Consider the following 19,629-nt stretch of genomic DNA (forward strand, 5'->3'; position numbering starts at 1 on the left):
TCTATTTGTAAGTAAGTAAGTAGGCTACACGAAATATGATTGAAAAATGTTATATGAAATTTGAAATAATTTAATTATTTTAATTTTCTTATTAAATTGCGGCAATTTAATTTTGCGTCATTCATAAAAGGGTCTCGCTTTGGAGTGAACTGTAAATTTTTTTATCGCCGTGCTTTGCCCTCGGTACACCATTGGAGACGATCTACATAGGACCATATGATGATGGTTAATGGAGCAGTGGTGGAATGCTGGTAGGGGAAACGGTAATACTCCGCAAAAACCTATAACCAAGCACCATCTTTGTCCACCACAAATTCTACTTGGATCCGCCGGAATTTGAGTCAGAGTTAGGCCTATTTGAAATTTGTATTGTGTTACGTAGTGTGCTAATGCAACAGTTATTATTATTATTGAATGAATTAGCCATTGATTCTGATACAGAGGACTTGAAAAGCACGCTTTTAAAATAGGGCTGGTAGCAGTAACTATGCTAACTTATGTATGTGAAAATTAAACATTGAATGGAGCAGATAAAAATAAAAAAAAAAAAAATCGATTCAACAAAGATGAGGATTTTACGTTCTATGCTACAGAGGCCTATAGACTTTAAACCAAAACATAAGCTCAGGAATGCGAATAGAATCGCATATATTCATTTTGACATCGGTATATACTAGTAGAATAAAAAAGAAAACGGAAGCAACAATGTCACGCACAAAATTTAAGAACGCAAAAAAGAGGAACTCAAAATAATAATACCAAATTACAAATCCAGATTACATTGAAATAGGATTATACGGTCAGTATGTCTCTTTCTGTTCAACTCATCCTGCATCCTAATTGAAAATATTTAAATATTTTTGTACCTGATCTTTTGTGTGAATATGTGTGCGCGAGCGTGTGCGCATATGTGTAAAGAGAATATCATTCATGACCATTAATTTAAAGAGGATAATTCATGGATTGGGGAAAATAATAATAATAATAATAATAATAATAATAATAATAGTAATAATAATAATAATAATAATACTTAAAAAAATTAATTCAGTTTCACAAAGCTGTGTTATGTGTTCTGTAAAACAGTGTTCTCGTCATCATCATCATCATCATTGGCATTACGGCCCTCATAGTTTAGCCTTAGCCTCCCTCACAGTGTTCTCGTGAAAAGTAAAAATTTGTTGAAATCATAACGACGATAATATCATATTTAGGTAATTGTATTCAATGTAGGCGTATATAACTTGTAGCTATATATCAGTAATTTTATTTATTTTCCTTGGTGCCATAGTTTATAAATAATTAACGCGGGAAAACTAAATAAGAATGTTAGTAAATCTATACGTGCCAAACTAAAGAACCTAGCTGTTGCACTTAGTATGTTTTTTTTTTCGGTTATTTAGCGTGAATGGAATTGGTGATAGCGAGATGACATTTGTCGAGATGACACCGGGGATTCGCCTTGGGATTACCTGATATTCGCCTTATAGTTTGGGAAGTCCTCAGGTAAAGTCAAACTAGTTAACCAGTCCGAGTGGGTTTTGAATCTACGCCACTCCCGAGCAGAACTTCGTATCATTAGGCAGAGCTATGCCGATGGCTGTAATGTATTGTATCTTTTAAAATGTTACCACAAAAATAATTATAACAGTAATTACTGTTACATTTAAAATTTAAACAGAACTTACTTGAAATATTGAAAATGTGTATCAAATGCATCAAACGTCGCAAATCTACAGATATATTAATAGGTATTTTAATATTACAATAGTGAGAAAACAAATTTGAGGGAAGTGGGATATGATGGTAGGGACTGGATTAATCTTGCTGGGGATAGGGACCGATGGCGGGCTTATGTGAGGGCGGCAATGAACCTCCGTGTTCCTTAAACGCCATTTGTAAGTATAAGTAAGAGAACACAGTAGATATGCAATATTGTTGTACACGAGATCAGGTACTGACTAGGTAGCTGCAGAACAGCGCTTAGAACCGGTTTATATTCGACCGGTCGGAGAACAACCGGCGAGGTTGAACATCCGACCGAATATCCGTCTTTCAAGCGGTAGCTCCTAATGTTTTGCAGGGTAGACAGAACACAAGGCGCACTTCACCATACTAGAACTCTGGTGACATTATTTGACTACAGAAATGAAGTAACAACTGAAGGAAATTTACTTTTCCTAATTAAAAACGGTGTTAGCTTTAAATATGCCTATAATTGATTGGACACTTTGATACATTTATTTTCATAACTAATATACATCAACTAATGGACACCGGTAACAACAAAGGAAATAAGCGTATGGTAATGCATAGTTGAAATCTGACATGTAAACAAATGCATGAATACTGTAAAATAAATTACAATTATTTACAAAATAGAAGAGCAAATAAATACAAACTTACTATTGTAACTTTCATACTTTAAACTCAAAATGCATAGGTTACCTCTAAAAGAGTAGTTGTTAACTTAATATAGCCTATGCCTTTCAATTATTCTAAGTGGATGTATTATTGTTTCACTAATAAATCATTTTTAAGGAGATAAAAAGTTATTAACAAAAATGATGCATGCTGTTTCTTCTGACGATACCTAACTGCAATACCTGGATTTTTGAATGAATGAATGAATGAATGAATGAATGAATGAATGAATGAATGATTGATTGAATGAATGAATGAATGAATGGGGTGAGAGGAGGAAATATCAATTGAAAGGTACAGATGATAATCGCGTCCTTGCAACGATTCTTGAAACTCCTGGATGGCTCAATGTCGTCTGTCTTTCATGACCCAGATCCACCACCCGAGAAAGACTCGGACATTCGTTAAATCGAACAGTGTATCACTCCGCGAGACGAAGAATCTTAAAGGCTGTCTATAGCGCCAGGCGTTCTGTAGCAGTATATTTAAGTTTTTTCGTAACCGATTGTGCACGACTCTAGTAGGCTACTGACTTTCCTGTATAGTCTAATATAGGTCTAAGAGAATTCGAAAGGAATAACTACCCTATAACAAGAAGTACCGTTTGGTTACAGTTACGCAATGAATTTCTTGTATATATGCAAAAAAGAAAAAAAAAACAAACAAAAACAATATTCCTACACAGTTAAGTTTTTCTGTTTTTTCTTTGTTTTTAGCAGCCATCCCTGTAACCGAATTATTTATTTGTTTATAAAATTGTACAAATAACGATTTATAATTAACAAAGAGGAATTGTCCTTGAGATATGATGTATCAATATGAAATCTATGGAAAAAAAATTACACTAAATTTTGAAAGAGTTCCATGCGCTCCAAACAATAATCTAATCACCTCTCAGCGATTTTCAGGTATGCTGTATTTTTCTTCTAGCCTGAATGTTCAGAACTATAAATATGATCAATTTTCAGTTCTGTGCTCTGCTAAAAATTGTGATCTGAATAATATTTGAAAAATTGGGTAGTGTTAAAAAACATCTCTCGATGCTTCTAAATTCGGTATGGATGTTTGTTTCTAAGTGAGAGGTTTTCTAAGGTATTGGTTTCCAACTTTCGTACATTTGCTGTTCCCTTTTCACAGGATTTATTATATGAAGCGAACTAATGATGCTGGCTAATGCACAACTTCTGAGCATCGTCTTCTTATGTATTTTGAAAAGTAAGGCTCTGAGAAGGAAATAATAAGATGATCCCTTGAAAGGTAATCCCCTTACGTCCACATAGAGTGCTTAGCTTTGAGAAACAGAAAGCAGTCCTTGTCGTTTATGTCTGTTTCTTACCATGTAAGTGGATATTGATTTTGTTTAGCTTATCTAATTTCTTCTTTGCTGTTTTTGTCAGATTCAGCCCATCAACCAGAAACTCCATCCCTCCCTCCTGCAACTCTGTAAACAGAAATGATAATTTCAAATAAAAAGAAAAAAGTTAAAACAAAACAAACTTAAAACAAAATTAAGTGAAAAATCAGTACACGGAAATAAAGTAAAAACCCATTTTCCTTCATTTATAGAGATAGTATAAAAATTGTTCTATGTACTTGTGAAACAAATAACATAATGACATAGAATTTGGATTTCAAATTGAAAAACATTTAAGGTACAATACATAAGTATGGAACTGTAAACTGAAGATATAGGTACTTTAATTGTATACTGTACTATGAGTTTTATTGTTTTCGGAAAGGCTAAAAAATGAAGGAATTATGTAAAAATAACATTATAAGTGATTATAATTGTATGTATAAAGTTATGAAATGTGATTTGAAGTCTTGAGTTCACAAAAATGTAAGTGAAGAAAACTATTAAAATATTCACAAAGGTTATATATTTAAGTTCGTCTTAAAATAACACAATTTAACACTTACATCTAAAGAGATCTTGATTACAAATAAATATCTATGTGTGTCTAATTTTTGATGTTAAACAATCAACGAAATTAATCTACAAGTAATTTAATTACGGCGAAGTCCATAATTAATTAATAGACTGTAAATTCTCGTATGAACTCTAGCTAAACAAGTGACAGTATTGGTTAGACATTTTTATAAACGCAGGCAATTACAAATGTACTCTGGGATAAAAATCTAATTGAGTAAATTTTAACTAGTGTCTAATAGTTTTTAAGTTAAGCATTCCATATATTACAATGTGGATTTAAAATAAGAATTAGAGTAGTGAGTAAACATAAATTGGTGTGTCGGACACATGAAATACCATTAGATAAGACTTAACAACGAACTACAAAATTAATATTTGTTACCTCAAAATGGCTTTGACAGTATAAAACAATTGAATCGTTTGAGAAACCACACAAGTCATTTTAGCCACAACGAGTTTATTGTGCTTCTGACATTAATACATAGACTACATTTGCACGTCTGTAACAGAAAGTGGATATGTCCGTTTTATTTTAAGTGATGATGTCATAAGAGTATTTCCCTGAAGAGGGTGAAATCAATAGATTTTATGAAGATATATTTTCCTGGCCTAGTCGTAAAAAGAGATGACGCATCTGAGGAGCTGTAGTGAGAGACTTGAATCAAATATCAGTGTTTTCACTTTCAAACGCTTCAGAATTTTTCTTTTCATTTTGTAATAGGAAGGACAAAATACGTTGTGTACTAAATTTTACTTAAATAGCTTCTGTTTTCATTCGCTTATATACAAAATAAATACAAACTATCATAAATTTTATAGTAAATATTTCAGGTATTTAAGAAATAACACATATCCATGAACTTTAGGGTACCCTGGCACTCTAAAATATAAATAATTTAAAGGTTAACTTAAAATATTTGGAAATATTGCAATTCAAATGAAAAAATTACCCTAAAAAGATAAGAACATACACCCAATATTTATAGCTGTAGAGAGGTTTTTCTTTTTTGCACTTTTCCCAAAATTTATGGCTAGGAGCATGGGTGGTTTCTCGAATAATCGATTCAGTTGTGCTGTGAACTTTTTGCTCTCCAATACAGGCTAATTTACAACTTATTTATAGATAATATTAATTTTCCCTTCCAAACCGTGAGTAAAAAATCAAAGAATTTAATAGAAGCATCTTTCGGTATGCTATAAACTCTAGGAAAACAATAGTGTTACATTGAAAAGAAAACATAGGCACATAAAAACACCAGAAATAAAAGACGCAAACCTTTGGACTGTCCTTACTAGAGATGAACAACGATCGAGAAAGCAAGACTAACAGCGCCCGCAAAACCAAAACCCGCACTACAGTGTTGTATACGTCGCGTAAAGACTGCTTGTAAGTGTTTCGAGACGTCGAGATTGATCACTCCCGAAGTCCCGAACGTCAAGCAGCCTTGAATCGCTACAGTTGTTTATACCTGATTGAACTTTTATCTACTTTGGTAATTGTTATATGAGGACCGTTTTTGCGAAACTTGCTAACTGTAAAAACTAAATTTTACAGGAGACACAAAAAAACTGAATGGAGACAAGTAGGTTATAGGTGCAACGATCACACTTTGACACACTACAATGAAGAGAAATAATTCAATTTTACTAAGATGCCTGTAACATCGTGTAGAGGCATGCCTTACGTTAACGAATCCACCAAAATCTCAATTTTTCAAATTTTGCAGTTAGCAAGTTTTGCAAAAACGGTCCTCAATTATGTATAAACAATCAAGTAGCCTATTTGAAACATCATCTCTACCTTTCAATGTATACTAATACGTTCCCCAATCTTTATTTAATTACTAGGCCCTTATTAAAAGACTAGGAATTTTCTTTTCATATGTTTTGAGATGAAGTGTGCAATCTCGAGTAAAAAGATATTAACGTTATGTTTTATGTTTCTTAGAAGTGCAAATTTATTTGAGAATTTTTTTTCTATTTATATAACCATAGGTAATATATTATAGAACCAGAACATTTTTACTAAGCTACTGTTCTGTTTTGTCTTTTTGTCTCACTTAAACATTTATAATGTTATTTATTTCAATGATATATGTTATTCAAAGTTACGAAATCTTTCCACGCCGGCCGAATGCTATTTCGAGAATGATGAGCGAGACTCGAAGCGCACGAGAATGACGAGACGAGACTCGAAAGACAAATGCAACGAACACAGCGAGCGAGAGCGGCAGTTAGTTTTGTTCATCTCTAGTCCTTACAATCATTGAATCAATAAATAGAAGATTTAACTTGAAATTTACGAAGAACTAGATCCATTATCAGGAAATAGAACGTAGTCTGTAGTATTGTATTTAATAATAACTCCATTGCGATATGAAAACGTCTGAGGATGATGTCGTAACTCTTTGCAGATAGTTAATAGGATTTGGTAAGAGTGTTGCATCCGTGATGAGAAATTAGCCATTCTTATAGTTAGTTCCATATCATATTACACAATATTTCATTCACTTACACAACAGAACACTCACTGTTACTCACCTTATATTTATACTTGTCACAATTCTTACCATACAAAAATGTTACAGATCATTTTTAATGTTATATATCTATCGTGTTCAAATTATTGACTTTGAGAAGTAATTTCAAACCGTCATTTAAAAAGTAACAGTCTTTACTTCGCAAGGCTGATTTTTCAAGCGTGCTAACTAAATAACTTGCTAATTAATGATCCCTGAACGTACACCAATAATATTCTGTTATACTTGTCGGCTTCGCTAGTTTATTAAAGCTAATTTTGTAATTTGATACCCAGAAAAAATAAGCATTTCTTGTTATTCAAGACTTAATCCTTAAGTCTTTTTTAACACCTGCTACATTTACAATCTGTCTACAATAGACAATAAGTAAATATTATAAAAGAATATGACATGAGTGGAGATGTTATCCCATGACAACACTCCAAAAGAAAAATAACAATGTTTCAAATAGCTGTAGTAAAAATGAATGGACGGTCCAAAACTATTGGTCCAACCCTTAAATTGGCAAAACTTCATTTCTCACACTAGTTTATTAAACCTTGTCGGACTGTAAAGAAAACAACTATCGCACTGTTCATATTTTATATGTTGTACAATATTATAGTATTATGAAATTTTCCTACCAATTTTTTTTCTATTGTTCTATTAAAATTATAGCCTATTAACCTGTTGTATCCTATAGGATACTTTGTGAATTTAAGGGTTAAAGGAAAAGAGGTGCATTGAGGCAGGTTGAGGAGTTGAAGTATTTGCAAAACGTTATGGATCTCTTACATTATAATAAGAACTTCGTATGTTCCGTCACGGATTCAGTACTTTCACCTAGGATTTAGTTGCTTAGCAGCTCACTTACATAAACTAGGCATTTTCGAATTATCAGAATGCATTATTTCATGAACAGAAATCACATCCGACTTCATGATAACCCAAAGATAGCTCTGTACTGGCATGCAAGAATGCAAATGAAAGACTCTGGAGAATCTTCGCATTAAGACACCACCAATGTAATTCACTTACATATTATCAGACATAAATTCTTAATTAATCTATATTATGTATTTTTGGAAAGGTCCATAATTTGTTGTAATGGATAATGTCATTTTATTGCTAATTTTCCCTAAGACTTAATAATCCAAATCGATGATCAGTGAAGTAATGTCCCCAACTATGGACATAACTAAGATATAACCAGTGCTCTCATGATATTTTTTTTTCTTTACCATATGCCCCTCCCCATAATTTTTTCCCTTGAAATTATGTTTTACTCTCACTGTCTCTCCTACCGTCATTTAGTGGATGTTTTCGTGTTAAAAAAGTAAAGAAATTGTTTTGCTTTACATTTTAGTTGTAAAATAAGGTTTACCTAAGTTGTAAAACAAAGTTGATTTGAAGAAAGTCTCATGAAGCTGAAGCACGCCTGTCGTTACGAATCTTGGAGCGTGTACTACAATACTAAGGGGTTTTCAACCTTTTTTTTTTTCCATACAGTTCTGGAGTCCAGCACTATAGAGGTGAACCATTTATGTTCATGAACATCAAAGAAGATGTATGTATTAGAAACAAAAAAGATTATCTAAGAATAGTACAAATAATCTCTTTGTAGAAATATGGATCTCCATGAACAGAATTTAGGCACCCATACACCGTATTGCTGCATATGGGCAAAATATTCTCTTCCCCATACGATTCATAAAAAAATTATAGGTTCCCATACGCCATATGACCCCCATGACAGCATTGGTGTAACTAATCTAATTACCGTAAACTGGGGTTACTTTGAACACGGAGGAAACTTTGAAAATTTTTTCAGAAAATCATATTTAGCTTTCTACATGCTGTACTTGTGTTATAAATGCGGGTAAATTATCATAAATCATTCTCATACCAAATTTATCTCCATTTATAAGTGCAGCATGTAGAAACCTAAATATATTTTCTGAAAAAAATGTTCAAAGTTTCCTCTGTGTTCAAAGTAACCCCAGTTTACGGTACTTAACGTCAACATACTTGGTTTAGATGAGTTTACAGCCCACATAGAGTTCCTTCGTTTTGTCCCCACACTAGAAACTGTGGGAAGCTGTTGTTTCAGGAAGTTTTCCATCGGTGTTGGCGAACTCCTCGACAATGAATTTGATTTCTGTCGCATGTACGGTCTCTGAGGATTGCTGTATCTCTGTGGATCCAGTTTTGGCGAAGACAACTTGACATTTTGCTGTTGCTCTGCTAGACCTTGCAAAGATGTGGGTTTGGTTTGGTGTGCTTGCTCTTTCGTCAGTCCTAACACCCATGTTGCTCTCGAAGACTGAGAATCTTCCATATCTTCGATATCTTCAACATCTTCCACATCTTCATATTTTTCTGTTTTCTGGCTAGGAACTGGTTTAGGCTTGGACTGCTTATTTTGTTGATTGGTAAGTCCTAGTATCCAAGTCGCTCTAGTTTGTAATTTTGACTCTTTATGTTTCCCCGAGCCACCAGGCGATTTTCCGTTTCTGTTCTGCTGATAAGCAAAACTTGGCAGCCATGATACTCTTGTACTCTTCTGCTTCTGCTGCGGAGGTTCAAGACTTGGAGGCTGCTGAGATGTTGGACTTGGTAGCGTCGACGACCTCAGGAACTTGACTGTTTTTGATTGTTGCGTCATTTCCTGGTTGGTCGGAGGACACGGTATATTGTTGTTATTGTTGGCAGCATTGGCAGTTGCTGTTCTCCATCGAGCTCCGACAAGTCTCAGAGATGATCGCACTGACCTTGAACGACGCAAAGCAAGGCCTCCTCCAGAACTGGAACTACGTCGACGCTCTACTACTTCCATTGTTGGCTCTGTCTGGAATTATTGCCTTGGCACGATTGTTTCAAGAAAATGTGTCACATAGCCAAGCGATCGTTCTGACTAAATATAACAATTTTTTGACAGTAATGTTGTGTTCTCCAACACTAGTGAATTTTATATGCACCATCTTAGTCATCTTCTTTGGAAATGCACACGGGTTATTTCGTTACATATATTATGTTTTCTTTCCGCTTGTTTAGAGCTGTAATTTTTTAAAAATTATTAATACACACCTTCCCAAGGCACTTTCTACAGGTAAGTACACAAAACATTTAAATAAACAAGCATTTACATGACTGTAATGCATTTAATGTCGTTATTTGTAACATTTTAATTTAACATGCCTTTATTAATATTTTAATCATTTAAAAACGCGAAATGACACTAATTGTTTGATTGGTTGGCCGATTGATTGATTGATTGATTGTTAACTTCCAATTATGATTGCTGTGCTAAGTTAACTTGTAATATTGCTTCTTATTTACAAAACATTTATTCGTTAATATTTAATTATTTTACAAACGTGATTAACAAAATTTTATCGATGAATTGTGCGATTGATAACATAATATCGTCGTCGTTCAGGCAGAAGTCACCAAGTCCAAAATTGACGAAGTCCATTATTTTGGATACCGTATTTTAAGAAATAATGCGTATCTACATGGCAAGAACTTCACGTTTATGCCGATAAAATTAACTAGAAAATGTAATCAGAAGAAATAAATAGGTTAAATTATGTCAAAAAAGATTTTTAAAATTTGATTAAACTTTAAAATCGCTGTAACTCAAAACAACAATTTTGGACTTAGTGATTTCTGCCAGAGCGACAACGATATAATGTACCAACATATAATGTGAAACTACTTTTTGTACACCAGCATTATAAACAGTCTTTTTCGTTAGTCAAAGTAGTGCACAATATGATACATTATTGTACCAGTGTAGTAAAATATTGCCATGCCAACAGAAACGTAATAACTTCTATTATGATGGCATAACTTGTGCGATAAAATTAATATTACGAAATGATTTCCCGTGAAATAATATTTAATACATCAATGCTGTCATAGCAATCCATTCTTCATAGACTATGACATCATTGCAAATTTGATATGTTATAATGCTGTCGTACACAAATAGGGTATGAAATGCGGTTATAATGTTATACAGTTACTTTATTCGTCAAAATTAAGAAATTCGCTTCTCTTCCTAAACATAGTCATAAGATAAAGAATAACATAATAAACTAGTTTCATAATGCACTATTATTAATGATCATTGCATTTTAGAATACTTGTTCACTAATGTATGATTCTCGTATTTACCAAGCTCTAATAAATATTCGTCGTTGGATTGGCTGGTTTATTCATTTATGTTATATAGCCTACTACACAGTCTAGGATATAGTAACGAAGCTTGAGTTTATGAGGGTACTAGGAACAATAGACTGTGCAGGTACTATTTCGCATTGTCTGTAATGAGGCGATAGTAGCGATCCTAGTGGTTAGTAACTATCTATGGATGCATATTTACTACATATTGAGCTTCGTGACTGTATATACTAGACTGTGCTACTACTTCAAACTCTTCGGTGGTTTTTCTATTACCATAAGGTTGAATTTATTGATATTTTTCAACCTTTCAGAGATGCAATTAAGCTTTTTGCTGGTCGTTGCATCGCGGATTCAAACTCTGCAGAAAGTAACGGATTTTAAAAGGTGTTAAAATACATTGCATAACTTACTTTGGGAAAAAAGTAAAGCTGTGGGCCATTTGTAGTAGATCTACGGCACGCAAAATAATCCTGTCCCAAAATACGTTGCATGACTTACTTTGGGAAAAAAGTAAAGCTGTGGGCCATTTGTAGTAGATCTACGGCACGCAAAATAATCCTGTCCCAAAATACGTTGCATGTGGGAAAAAAGTAAAGCTGTGGGCCATTTGTAGTAGATTTACGGCACGCAAAATAATCCTGTCCCAAAATACGTTGCATGACTTTGGGGAAAAAAGTAAAGCTGTGGGCCATTTGTAGCAGATTTACGGCACGCAAAATAATCCTGTCCCTGAGAGAGGGTTCCAGGCAAGATTAGTCGATCATTTTTCTCCCACGTTGAAATTGCACGCAGAATGATCTCTGTATTTTAAAGCGTCGTTAAATAAATCACTTCTGCTACTGCTACCACTACCACCACCATCACCACTACTACCACTATTACTGCTACGAATGTTTCAATAAAAATAAACAACCTGTCTCAGTGACTTCATGGATTATATTACTTCTATCAGGGCTGTGTCAAGAACTTGTGTAATTATTATTTTGACCTTTACCTTTAATATTTCTTTTCTGAAGTAGGGTGGAGAATTTCATATTTTGCAATTACTTTATCTTATCATTCGTACCCTAGTTTTTGGGGAACTATAGGTAGAGTATACACATTGATAAGTGTGTATGCCTATCTGTAAACTGTATATTGTATACATGAAAGATACTATGAAACAAATACCTTTGGTATTATGTTGAACAACTCGTAAAAGAACATAATAAGTTGGGTTAAACACTTAGGGATAAGTGTTGTCTCGATCACTGATCTTCATACAACTTAGGGTATCAATTCGTCAGTAAATCAGCTGGACAAAGGAGATGCAATTTTAATTTTGGAGCTGTAATTTGTTTCGAGAATATTCTTATCCGGGACGTAGTAATTTTGTCTTGGTCATATTCGGCATTCATAGGTTTGAACTTACTGATGCTTACAATGAGGTATGAAACTTTCTCTAATAGGCCTACTTTTTAGGAGCTGTTTGTAGCACAATAGCTACTGTAAGAAGAAAGAGATAAGAAAAGGATGGGAAGAACTCTGCATGATAATTAAAATGCATTCAACTGGATGTAATATGACGGAGACTAATGCAATTCTACTTAAAAAGCCAAATCCTTTATCCCGTCTCTATTTTAATAATACGGGTTCATACTGCCTATCAAAGAAGAGACAGGGAGATAGATAAAGACAGATATTGGATTGAGAGCCAAATACGTGGATAGAGAGAGAGAAGTGAGGAGCGGGGGAGAGACAGATAAGCAATTAAAAACATTCTGAAGAAAAGGTAGATGGGCAGAGAAGTCGGCGGATAGAGTGGTAGACTAGCGGGCAGATGAACAGACACCAGAGGGACAGACGAGCGGACAAAGCAAACAGAGGGTCAGCGATCAGCGAGACAGACAAGCAGTCAGTCGGGCATACGAGAGGACAGACGGGATAGACGAGAGGACAGAGGGGCAGACGAGCGGATAGAGGGCATACGAGAGGGCAGAGAGACAGACGAGCGAACAAAGCAGACAGAGGAACAGACACGCGTACAGAGAGACAGACACGCGATCAGCCGGACTGACGAGAGGACAGAGGGACAGACGCGTACAGAGAGACAAACGCGTACAGAGAGACAGACATGGGATCAGTCGAACAGACGAGAGGACATAGGGGCAGACGACAGGACAGAGGGACAGACGAGCGGACAGAAAGACACACGCCATGGATGAATATATAATAGGATGCGAAACTTACTGAGTTTCCCGTAACACATACTAGAGGCGCTGTTGTAGAAATTGATCTTGCTGCCACCTGTTGGGGGAGGGGCGTTATTACATCTAGCAGCGCACCAAGTAGCGAAAAGAGTAATTACTCCTTGCATTTAGCAGCGCACCTGGTGACGAAAATGTTAAACTGTGCAGAAAGTATTTCCTCCCACCCTCATAGATATTCAAAACTAACCCAATTTAAAATAAAACATTTACATTTTTATTCCTCACAGCATCTTCTACTGAAAATTCTTACTGGAGCCAACAGGAAGATAAAATAGACGATCTATTTTACACTACCCAATTAAAATATAACCATACAGAGACAAAAAAATAAAGCAAAAGGTTAGATAATTGGGATTGTATTCTTTGGGTATTTATTGTACAGCGCAATGGAAAAGTCTGCAAGAACTACTTAGATATTAACTTTACAATACATTCAACAACAATATTTTTACAACGTCCATAAACATCACTGTTTAACATACACTGCTTATATACACACGTATCACTTTATGTTCACTTATTAGCAAGTTTCTCTCTGCCATCTCGCTCCTGGAGCAATATCTCGAACGGATAAATAGAGAACTCTGGGTAATGTATCCAACACGTAGTTATAATGTTCATCACCTACGACGTTGGGCGCTGATCATATTATTTCAGCCCCCCGCCGCCAGATGGTGCTGACCGCAGTTTCGCATCCTATTATATATTTATCCATGCACACGCGATCGGCTTCACACGAGAGGACATAGAGGCAGGCGAGAGGACAGAGGGACAGATGAGAGGACAGAGAGACAGACAAGAAATCAGGCGGAGAGATGAGAGGACAGAAGGGAGACGAGAGGACAGGGACGGACGAGCGAACAAAACAGACGGCGGGACAGACACGTGGTCAGCTAGACAGACGAGAGGACAGACGGGAGGATAGAGGGACGGACGAACGGACAGAGAGAGATGAGCGGATAAAGAAGACTAAGGGACAGACACGCGGTCAGCAGGAACAGACAAGCAGACAGAAGGACAAATACGCTGACGGAAGATCAGATACTCTGACGGAAGAACAGATACACAGATCGAGTTATATACACCAGAACAGAGGAACACCCATAATGGGGGACGTACAAAGACAAATGGGCAGGCAGAAATACATGCAGAAGGATAGAGGAAAGGAAAAATAGGTGAGCTTATGAAGAGACAGCGGGCTGTCTGGTTATGCAGAGCTCGTATTTATATGAACATATCAGAAAGTTTAAAATCGAACTCTAATAATAGTAACAGCATTTCGGGTGACGGATGCGTGGTATTATCAGACCATCTCTGTGTGCAGATACATCGATTGACCGTGAAGACTACTCGCCGGCCGCCTCTGTTGGATATGTGCTTGTTTAAAATTAAAAATAACAAGCTTTGGAACCAGTGAGGCGTTCAGGCTCTTGTTTACTTCCTCTTTGTGTACCTTGTGGAAATTTGAGTGGGGGTGGTGTAGGTCACATGACAGAGGCAGAGTGTGGATTGCTGTGACAATACTCGTAAGGGGAAGCGTGTTCTAAATTACGAGTACGATTTTTTCCTCGTTAATATTCAAAGGGTGAATGTTATCAGATTCTCCTGAGATCAGAATTATGTAGATGGCAAATAAATTACGGACTCCCGTACATCATGCGCCGCTGACATGGGGAAAGCGGATCTAATTAAAATATTTTATCTTCACAAAACAAGGGAGCTTAAATTACAGAGGGTCGTACTGAAAGTCATGAGCAACACATTGCTATAATCTCAATTTCAGAAATGTAACAAAAACGATTATATGATAACGAGCTACAGACTTTATACTATGTATTAAAGCTAAAGCAAGGAGATGCACTATCACCTTTACTTTTTAACTTTGCTCTAGAGTATGCCGTTAGGAAAGTCCAGGATAACAGAGAGGGTTTGGAATTGAACGGGTTACACCAGCTGCTTGTCTATGCGGATGACGTGAATATGTTAGGAGAAAATCCACAAACGATTAGGGAAAACACGGGAATTTTACTGGAAGCAAGTAAAGAGATAGGTTTGGAAGTAAATCCCGAAAAGACAAAGTATATGATTATGTCTCGTGACCAGAATATTGTACGAAATGGAAATATAAAAATTGGAAACTTATCTTTTGAAGAGGTGGAGAAGTTAAAATATCTGGGAGCAACAGTAACAAATATAAATGATACTCGGGAGGAAATTAAACACAAAATAAATATGGGAAATGCCTGTTATTATTCGGTTGAGAAACTTTTGTCATCTAGTCTGCTGTCGAAAAATCTGAAAGTTAGAATTTATAAAACAGTTATATTACCGGTTGTTCTGTATGGTTGTGAAACCTGGACTCTCACTCTGAGAGAGGAACATAGGTTAAGGGTGTTTGAGAATAAGGTGCTTAGGAAAATATTTGAGGCTAAGAGGGATGAAGTTACAGGAGAATGGAGAAAGTTACACAACACAGTACTGCACGCATTGTATTCTTCACCTGACATAATTGGGACATTAAATCCAGACGTTTGAGATGGGCAGGGCATGTAGCACGTATGGCCGATTCTAGAAATGCATATAGAGTGTTAGTTGGGAGGCCGGAAGGAAAAAGACCTTTAGGGAGGCCGAGAAGTAGATGGGAGGATAATATTAAAATGGATTTGAGGGAGTTGGGATATGATGATAGAGAATGGATTAATTTTGCACAGGACAGGGACCAATGGCGGGCTTATGTGAGGGCGGCAATGAACCTCCGGGTTCCTTAAATTCCAGTAAGTAAGTAAGTAAGTATTAAAGAAGGATGTGAGCGATAGAGTTTTTACCTTCTGAAAATAATTTATCAGAAATGTTTTTGCAACACCTAAAATCTTGCCCTGAATGAAAGGGCCCAGATAAAATTTACCCGCCATTACTATTCCAAACTTTCTGCTTCGCTAATGGTGGCCTCTGATGTTCTAATCAGAAAAAGTATAAATGAAATCTTGGAGTTGCTGCAAAGTTTCCTAAGACTTTACAAGGTCGTTAAAACTTGAAGGAACAGAAGTGGGTCAACAGTATCAGATATCCTGGGACTCGTAAAATGTCAGCAGTCTGACGTATATAAAGATTTAACCCTCACACTATATCTAGTCTAAACCAAATGATTGGCGAGATAGGCTTAGTTGTTTGTAAGTAGTTTTAGCCGTGATGTAATCCATCCTTAATTTGTTTAATATTGTTAAGAGAATCATAGTTAATAAATATTTATATTAATAATTCGACGTTAGCGAAGATGAAACCAAGAAGATAAACTTTTTGGTGGCAGAAATTTAAAATGAGAAGAAGGAAGATGGTATTATAAAATCTGACATAAAGGAAGAAGTATTCATATACAGGGTGATTAACGAGAATTACCGTCCCTTACGTAGCTTATTTCCGAAGACATTATGAGAAAAAAATGTCATATAAACATGTGTCCTAATCTCAATATTTTCAGAATTACACTAATCTGAAGTTGTTTGTAAAATATATTTTTTCTTTAGTTTTAAAGGTAAAAGAATATTACAGATAAAGAAGGTATTCTAGTAACAACTTCAAATTAGTGTAACTCTGAAAATATTGAGTTTAGGACAAATGTTTAGGCTATATGACATTTTTTGCTCAGAATGTCTTCGGAAATAAGCTCCGTAAGCGACCGTAAATCCTCGTGAATCTCCCTGTATAATGTGTTTCTTTATAATCAACAGTAAATTAAGGTATATCCCATTTAAAATATTTTATCTTTACATTAATTATGACAAAAGCAATATTAATTGATTGATATTGTTACATTATAGTTTTACTTGCTAATAAATTGCAGTTGCGTAATATACTCGTATTTGTTGTGTAATTACTATATTGATTTCTTCAGTGCTAATAATTGTATTAAAAATTAAATCAGTCCTTTAAGAAAAGGAACGGTGGTATAAATATATGATTTTCAGGAAAAAATTAATTACTGAAATTCAGTCCTTTCCAAAACAAACGTTGTATTATACATGCATAGTGTAGCTTCTTCCGGGAAGGAAGTAAAGCTGTGAAACTCGTGTCGTGAATTTACGGCACGAAAGAAGCACAGCTACACAATTTTTGGTCCAGAGATGTAACTCTCATCTAAAAAATTGCGCGGCGGACAAGACTTCAAACCATCTACTGACTGTGAATGATCATCTGCGTTTCTGCAAGAAATCTGGGGTAATAACACTGCGAACCCAGCCACTCCACTGTTAAGGGGCACAAGGAAACTTATACTATTCTACTTATGGAAATACTTCCTTCATCAATTGTACTAACTATGCAATAACGAAGAGTCATTGAGCAACTAAATAAATGTTTTCCGACGGGTACTACACAACTTTTGGATGATGGACGATTAAAGTACACCTAATCAGAAGAAAAGGTGTTTTCATTCCCAACTTTCTTGGACGTTTGGCTTGACTCGAGGTCTGAACCCGAGATGGATTCATGCACTTAGACACTCATTGGTCTATTTTGCGCCCTATATTTGCGATTATTGTGCAATGCGTGAAACCGTGAATCTGAGGCTTACATGTTGTCCATCCTGCCTCAGCCCTGACAGAGCCAGAATACCTGATAAACCTCAGGGCCCGAAGACCTAAGCCCTTAGACTCTTCACCAGCATCATCTTATTTGCTTGGCAAACTATTTTTGTCACCAAGGATTTGTTTCGCATGTAATTAGATCATCATAATTTATTGCTAGAAAGTCACTGACAAGCAATCATTGTGATGAAGGCAGATAAAAAAGTTTTTTTTTCTTCCATCATGTTAATAATGTCAGAACAGGTGCTTGTACAAATTTTGACCACTCGAACGCAATTGCGAGGGCCGTAAAATAACTTTCCCTGAAAGAAAGAAAACACAATGTCATTGAAAAAATTATTGGATCAGATACAACTATTGAGCTATTCTTAAACATATTCTCCACTAGAATTGAGACATTTGTCATACCATGAGATCGACAGAGAAGTGCAGACGGCTATCACACACTGGTTCCGATCCCAGGCGACAGACTTCTATGACACAGGGCTATGAAAGTTGATCCCACGATATGACAAATGTCTCAATTCTGGTAGGGAATATGTTGAAAAATATCTCAACAATTGCTGTATCTGTTTTAATAAATTTTTTCTATGAAATTTTGTTTTCTTTCTGTAAACGGCCCCAGGGAAACTTACTTTTTAAAGCCCGCGTAATTGCGTTCGAGTGGCCGAAATTTGTTTAAGCACTTGTTTTGACATTATTGACTTGGTGGAAGAAAAAAAATCTTTTTATCTGCCCCCATGAGAATGTTTGCTTGTGAGAGTGAGAAATGAATGGAATACTCGATTGATAACTCAGTGAGACCATAAGTTTAATCTCTTTATCGTTTTGATCTTAACTTGAATGGTGAACAATATTAAAGTTGAAACCTGAGGGCTGGAATTAGAGAACTGGATAGATAGGCAAAACTTGCAAAACCAAGAGAAGTATCTCAAGCGATCTCATTCATGTTAAACTCTGTGTCTGAAAAGTCTGATATAAGAAAAACATATTCCAGCAATCTGAGAAAAATTAGAGAACCATATAAAGTTAAGCTTAAACTGCAGAATACATCGCAAATGCCAACCACATCTACAGAGACATCAACACAGACATGGAAATACTGCACATCCAACCAAAAAGCCAGAAACTCAACACACTAGAACAATATGAAATATACAGACACACGAAAACACACCCCAACGATATTCTCAACACACAACTCAATTTCAAAACACATATACTCTTTGACTCTACACTACGAACGCACCCACACAGGAAACAAGAGGCGCCAAGACCAACAACGACCAGTTCCGAAGATGACCGAAAATAGGTCGAAACATGTTAACAAGGTACGTTAAAATTTAACACAAAGTTCTTGTCATATATATTCCGAACTTAAACTGTCATTATTTTGTAAACACATCTTGGTTCCGCGGATTCTTTCGAATCACTCGCCCACAAATGGACAGAAACCGCTGCTCTATCATTTCAAAAGGTACACTTTAAAATTAGAAGTTCTGAATATTCATTAGAAAGACTGAGAAATAAAAAAAATATATATCGTGAAATGCAGGTGTAACACATTTTACTTGTAAATAAAACACAGATTTTTGAAACGAATATCCTGTCTGTTGGGATTGAGATCTAAATATGAAAGGAAAAAAAAAAACTTATCCGAAAGAAGTTAAGCTAACATTTTCGTAGTAGTGCCAAAGGAAATGACCGCAAAAATATATGAAATGAAACGGAGA

The 19,629-nt window shown here is 35.5% G+C and overlaps 1 protein-coding gene across 4 annotated transcripts in view; it reads right to left on the reverse strand.

The window, feature by feature from the left end:
* The window catches only part of wake (wide awake), an 883,946-nt gene that overhangs the window by 43,963 nt on the left and 820,354 nt on the right, over positions 1 to 19,629 (reverse strand). For 2 of the 4 annotated variants that reach the window (XM_069828855.1, XM_069828857.1), the window contains exon 2: positions 3,761 to 3,865. The exons of 1 other annotated variant lie outside the window; for it this stretch is intronic. In XM_069828855.1, the coding sequence (XP_069684956.1) occupies positions 3,761 to 3,865 (105 nt within the window). Of the gene's footprint in view, positions 1 to 3,760; positions 3,866 to 8,904; positions 9,933 to 19,629 lie in introns of all 4 variants that reach the window. One more of the 4 variants, XM_069828854.1, reaches the window with a different exon arrangement.

Source organism: Periplaneta americana, chromosome 6 (assembly GCF_040183065.1).
Source record: "Periplaneta americana isolate PAMFEO1 chromosome 6, P.americana_PAMFEO1_priV1, whole genome shotgun sequence".
Classification (NCBI taxonomy): Eukaryota; Metazoa; Arthropoda; class Insecta; order Blattodea; family Blattidae; genus Periplaneta; species Periplaneta americana.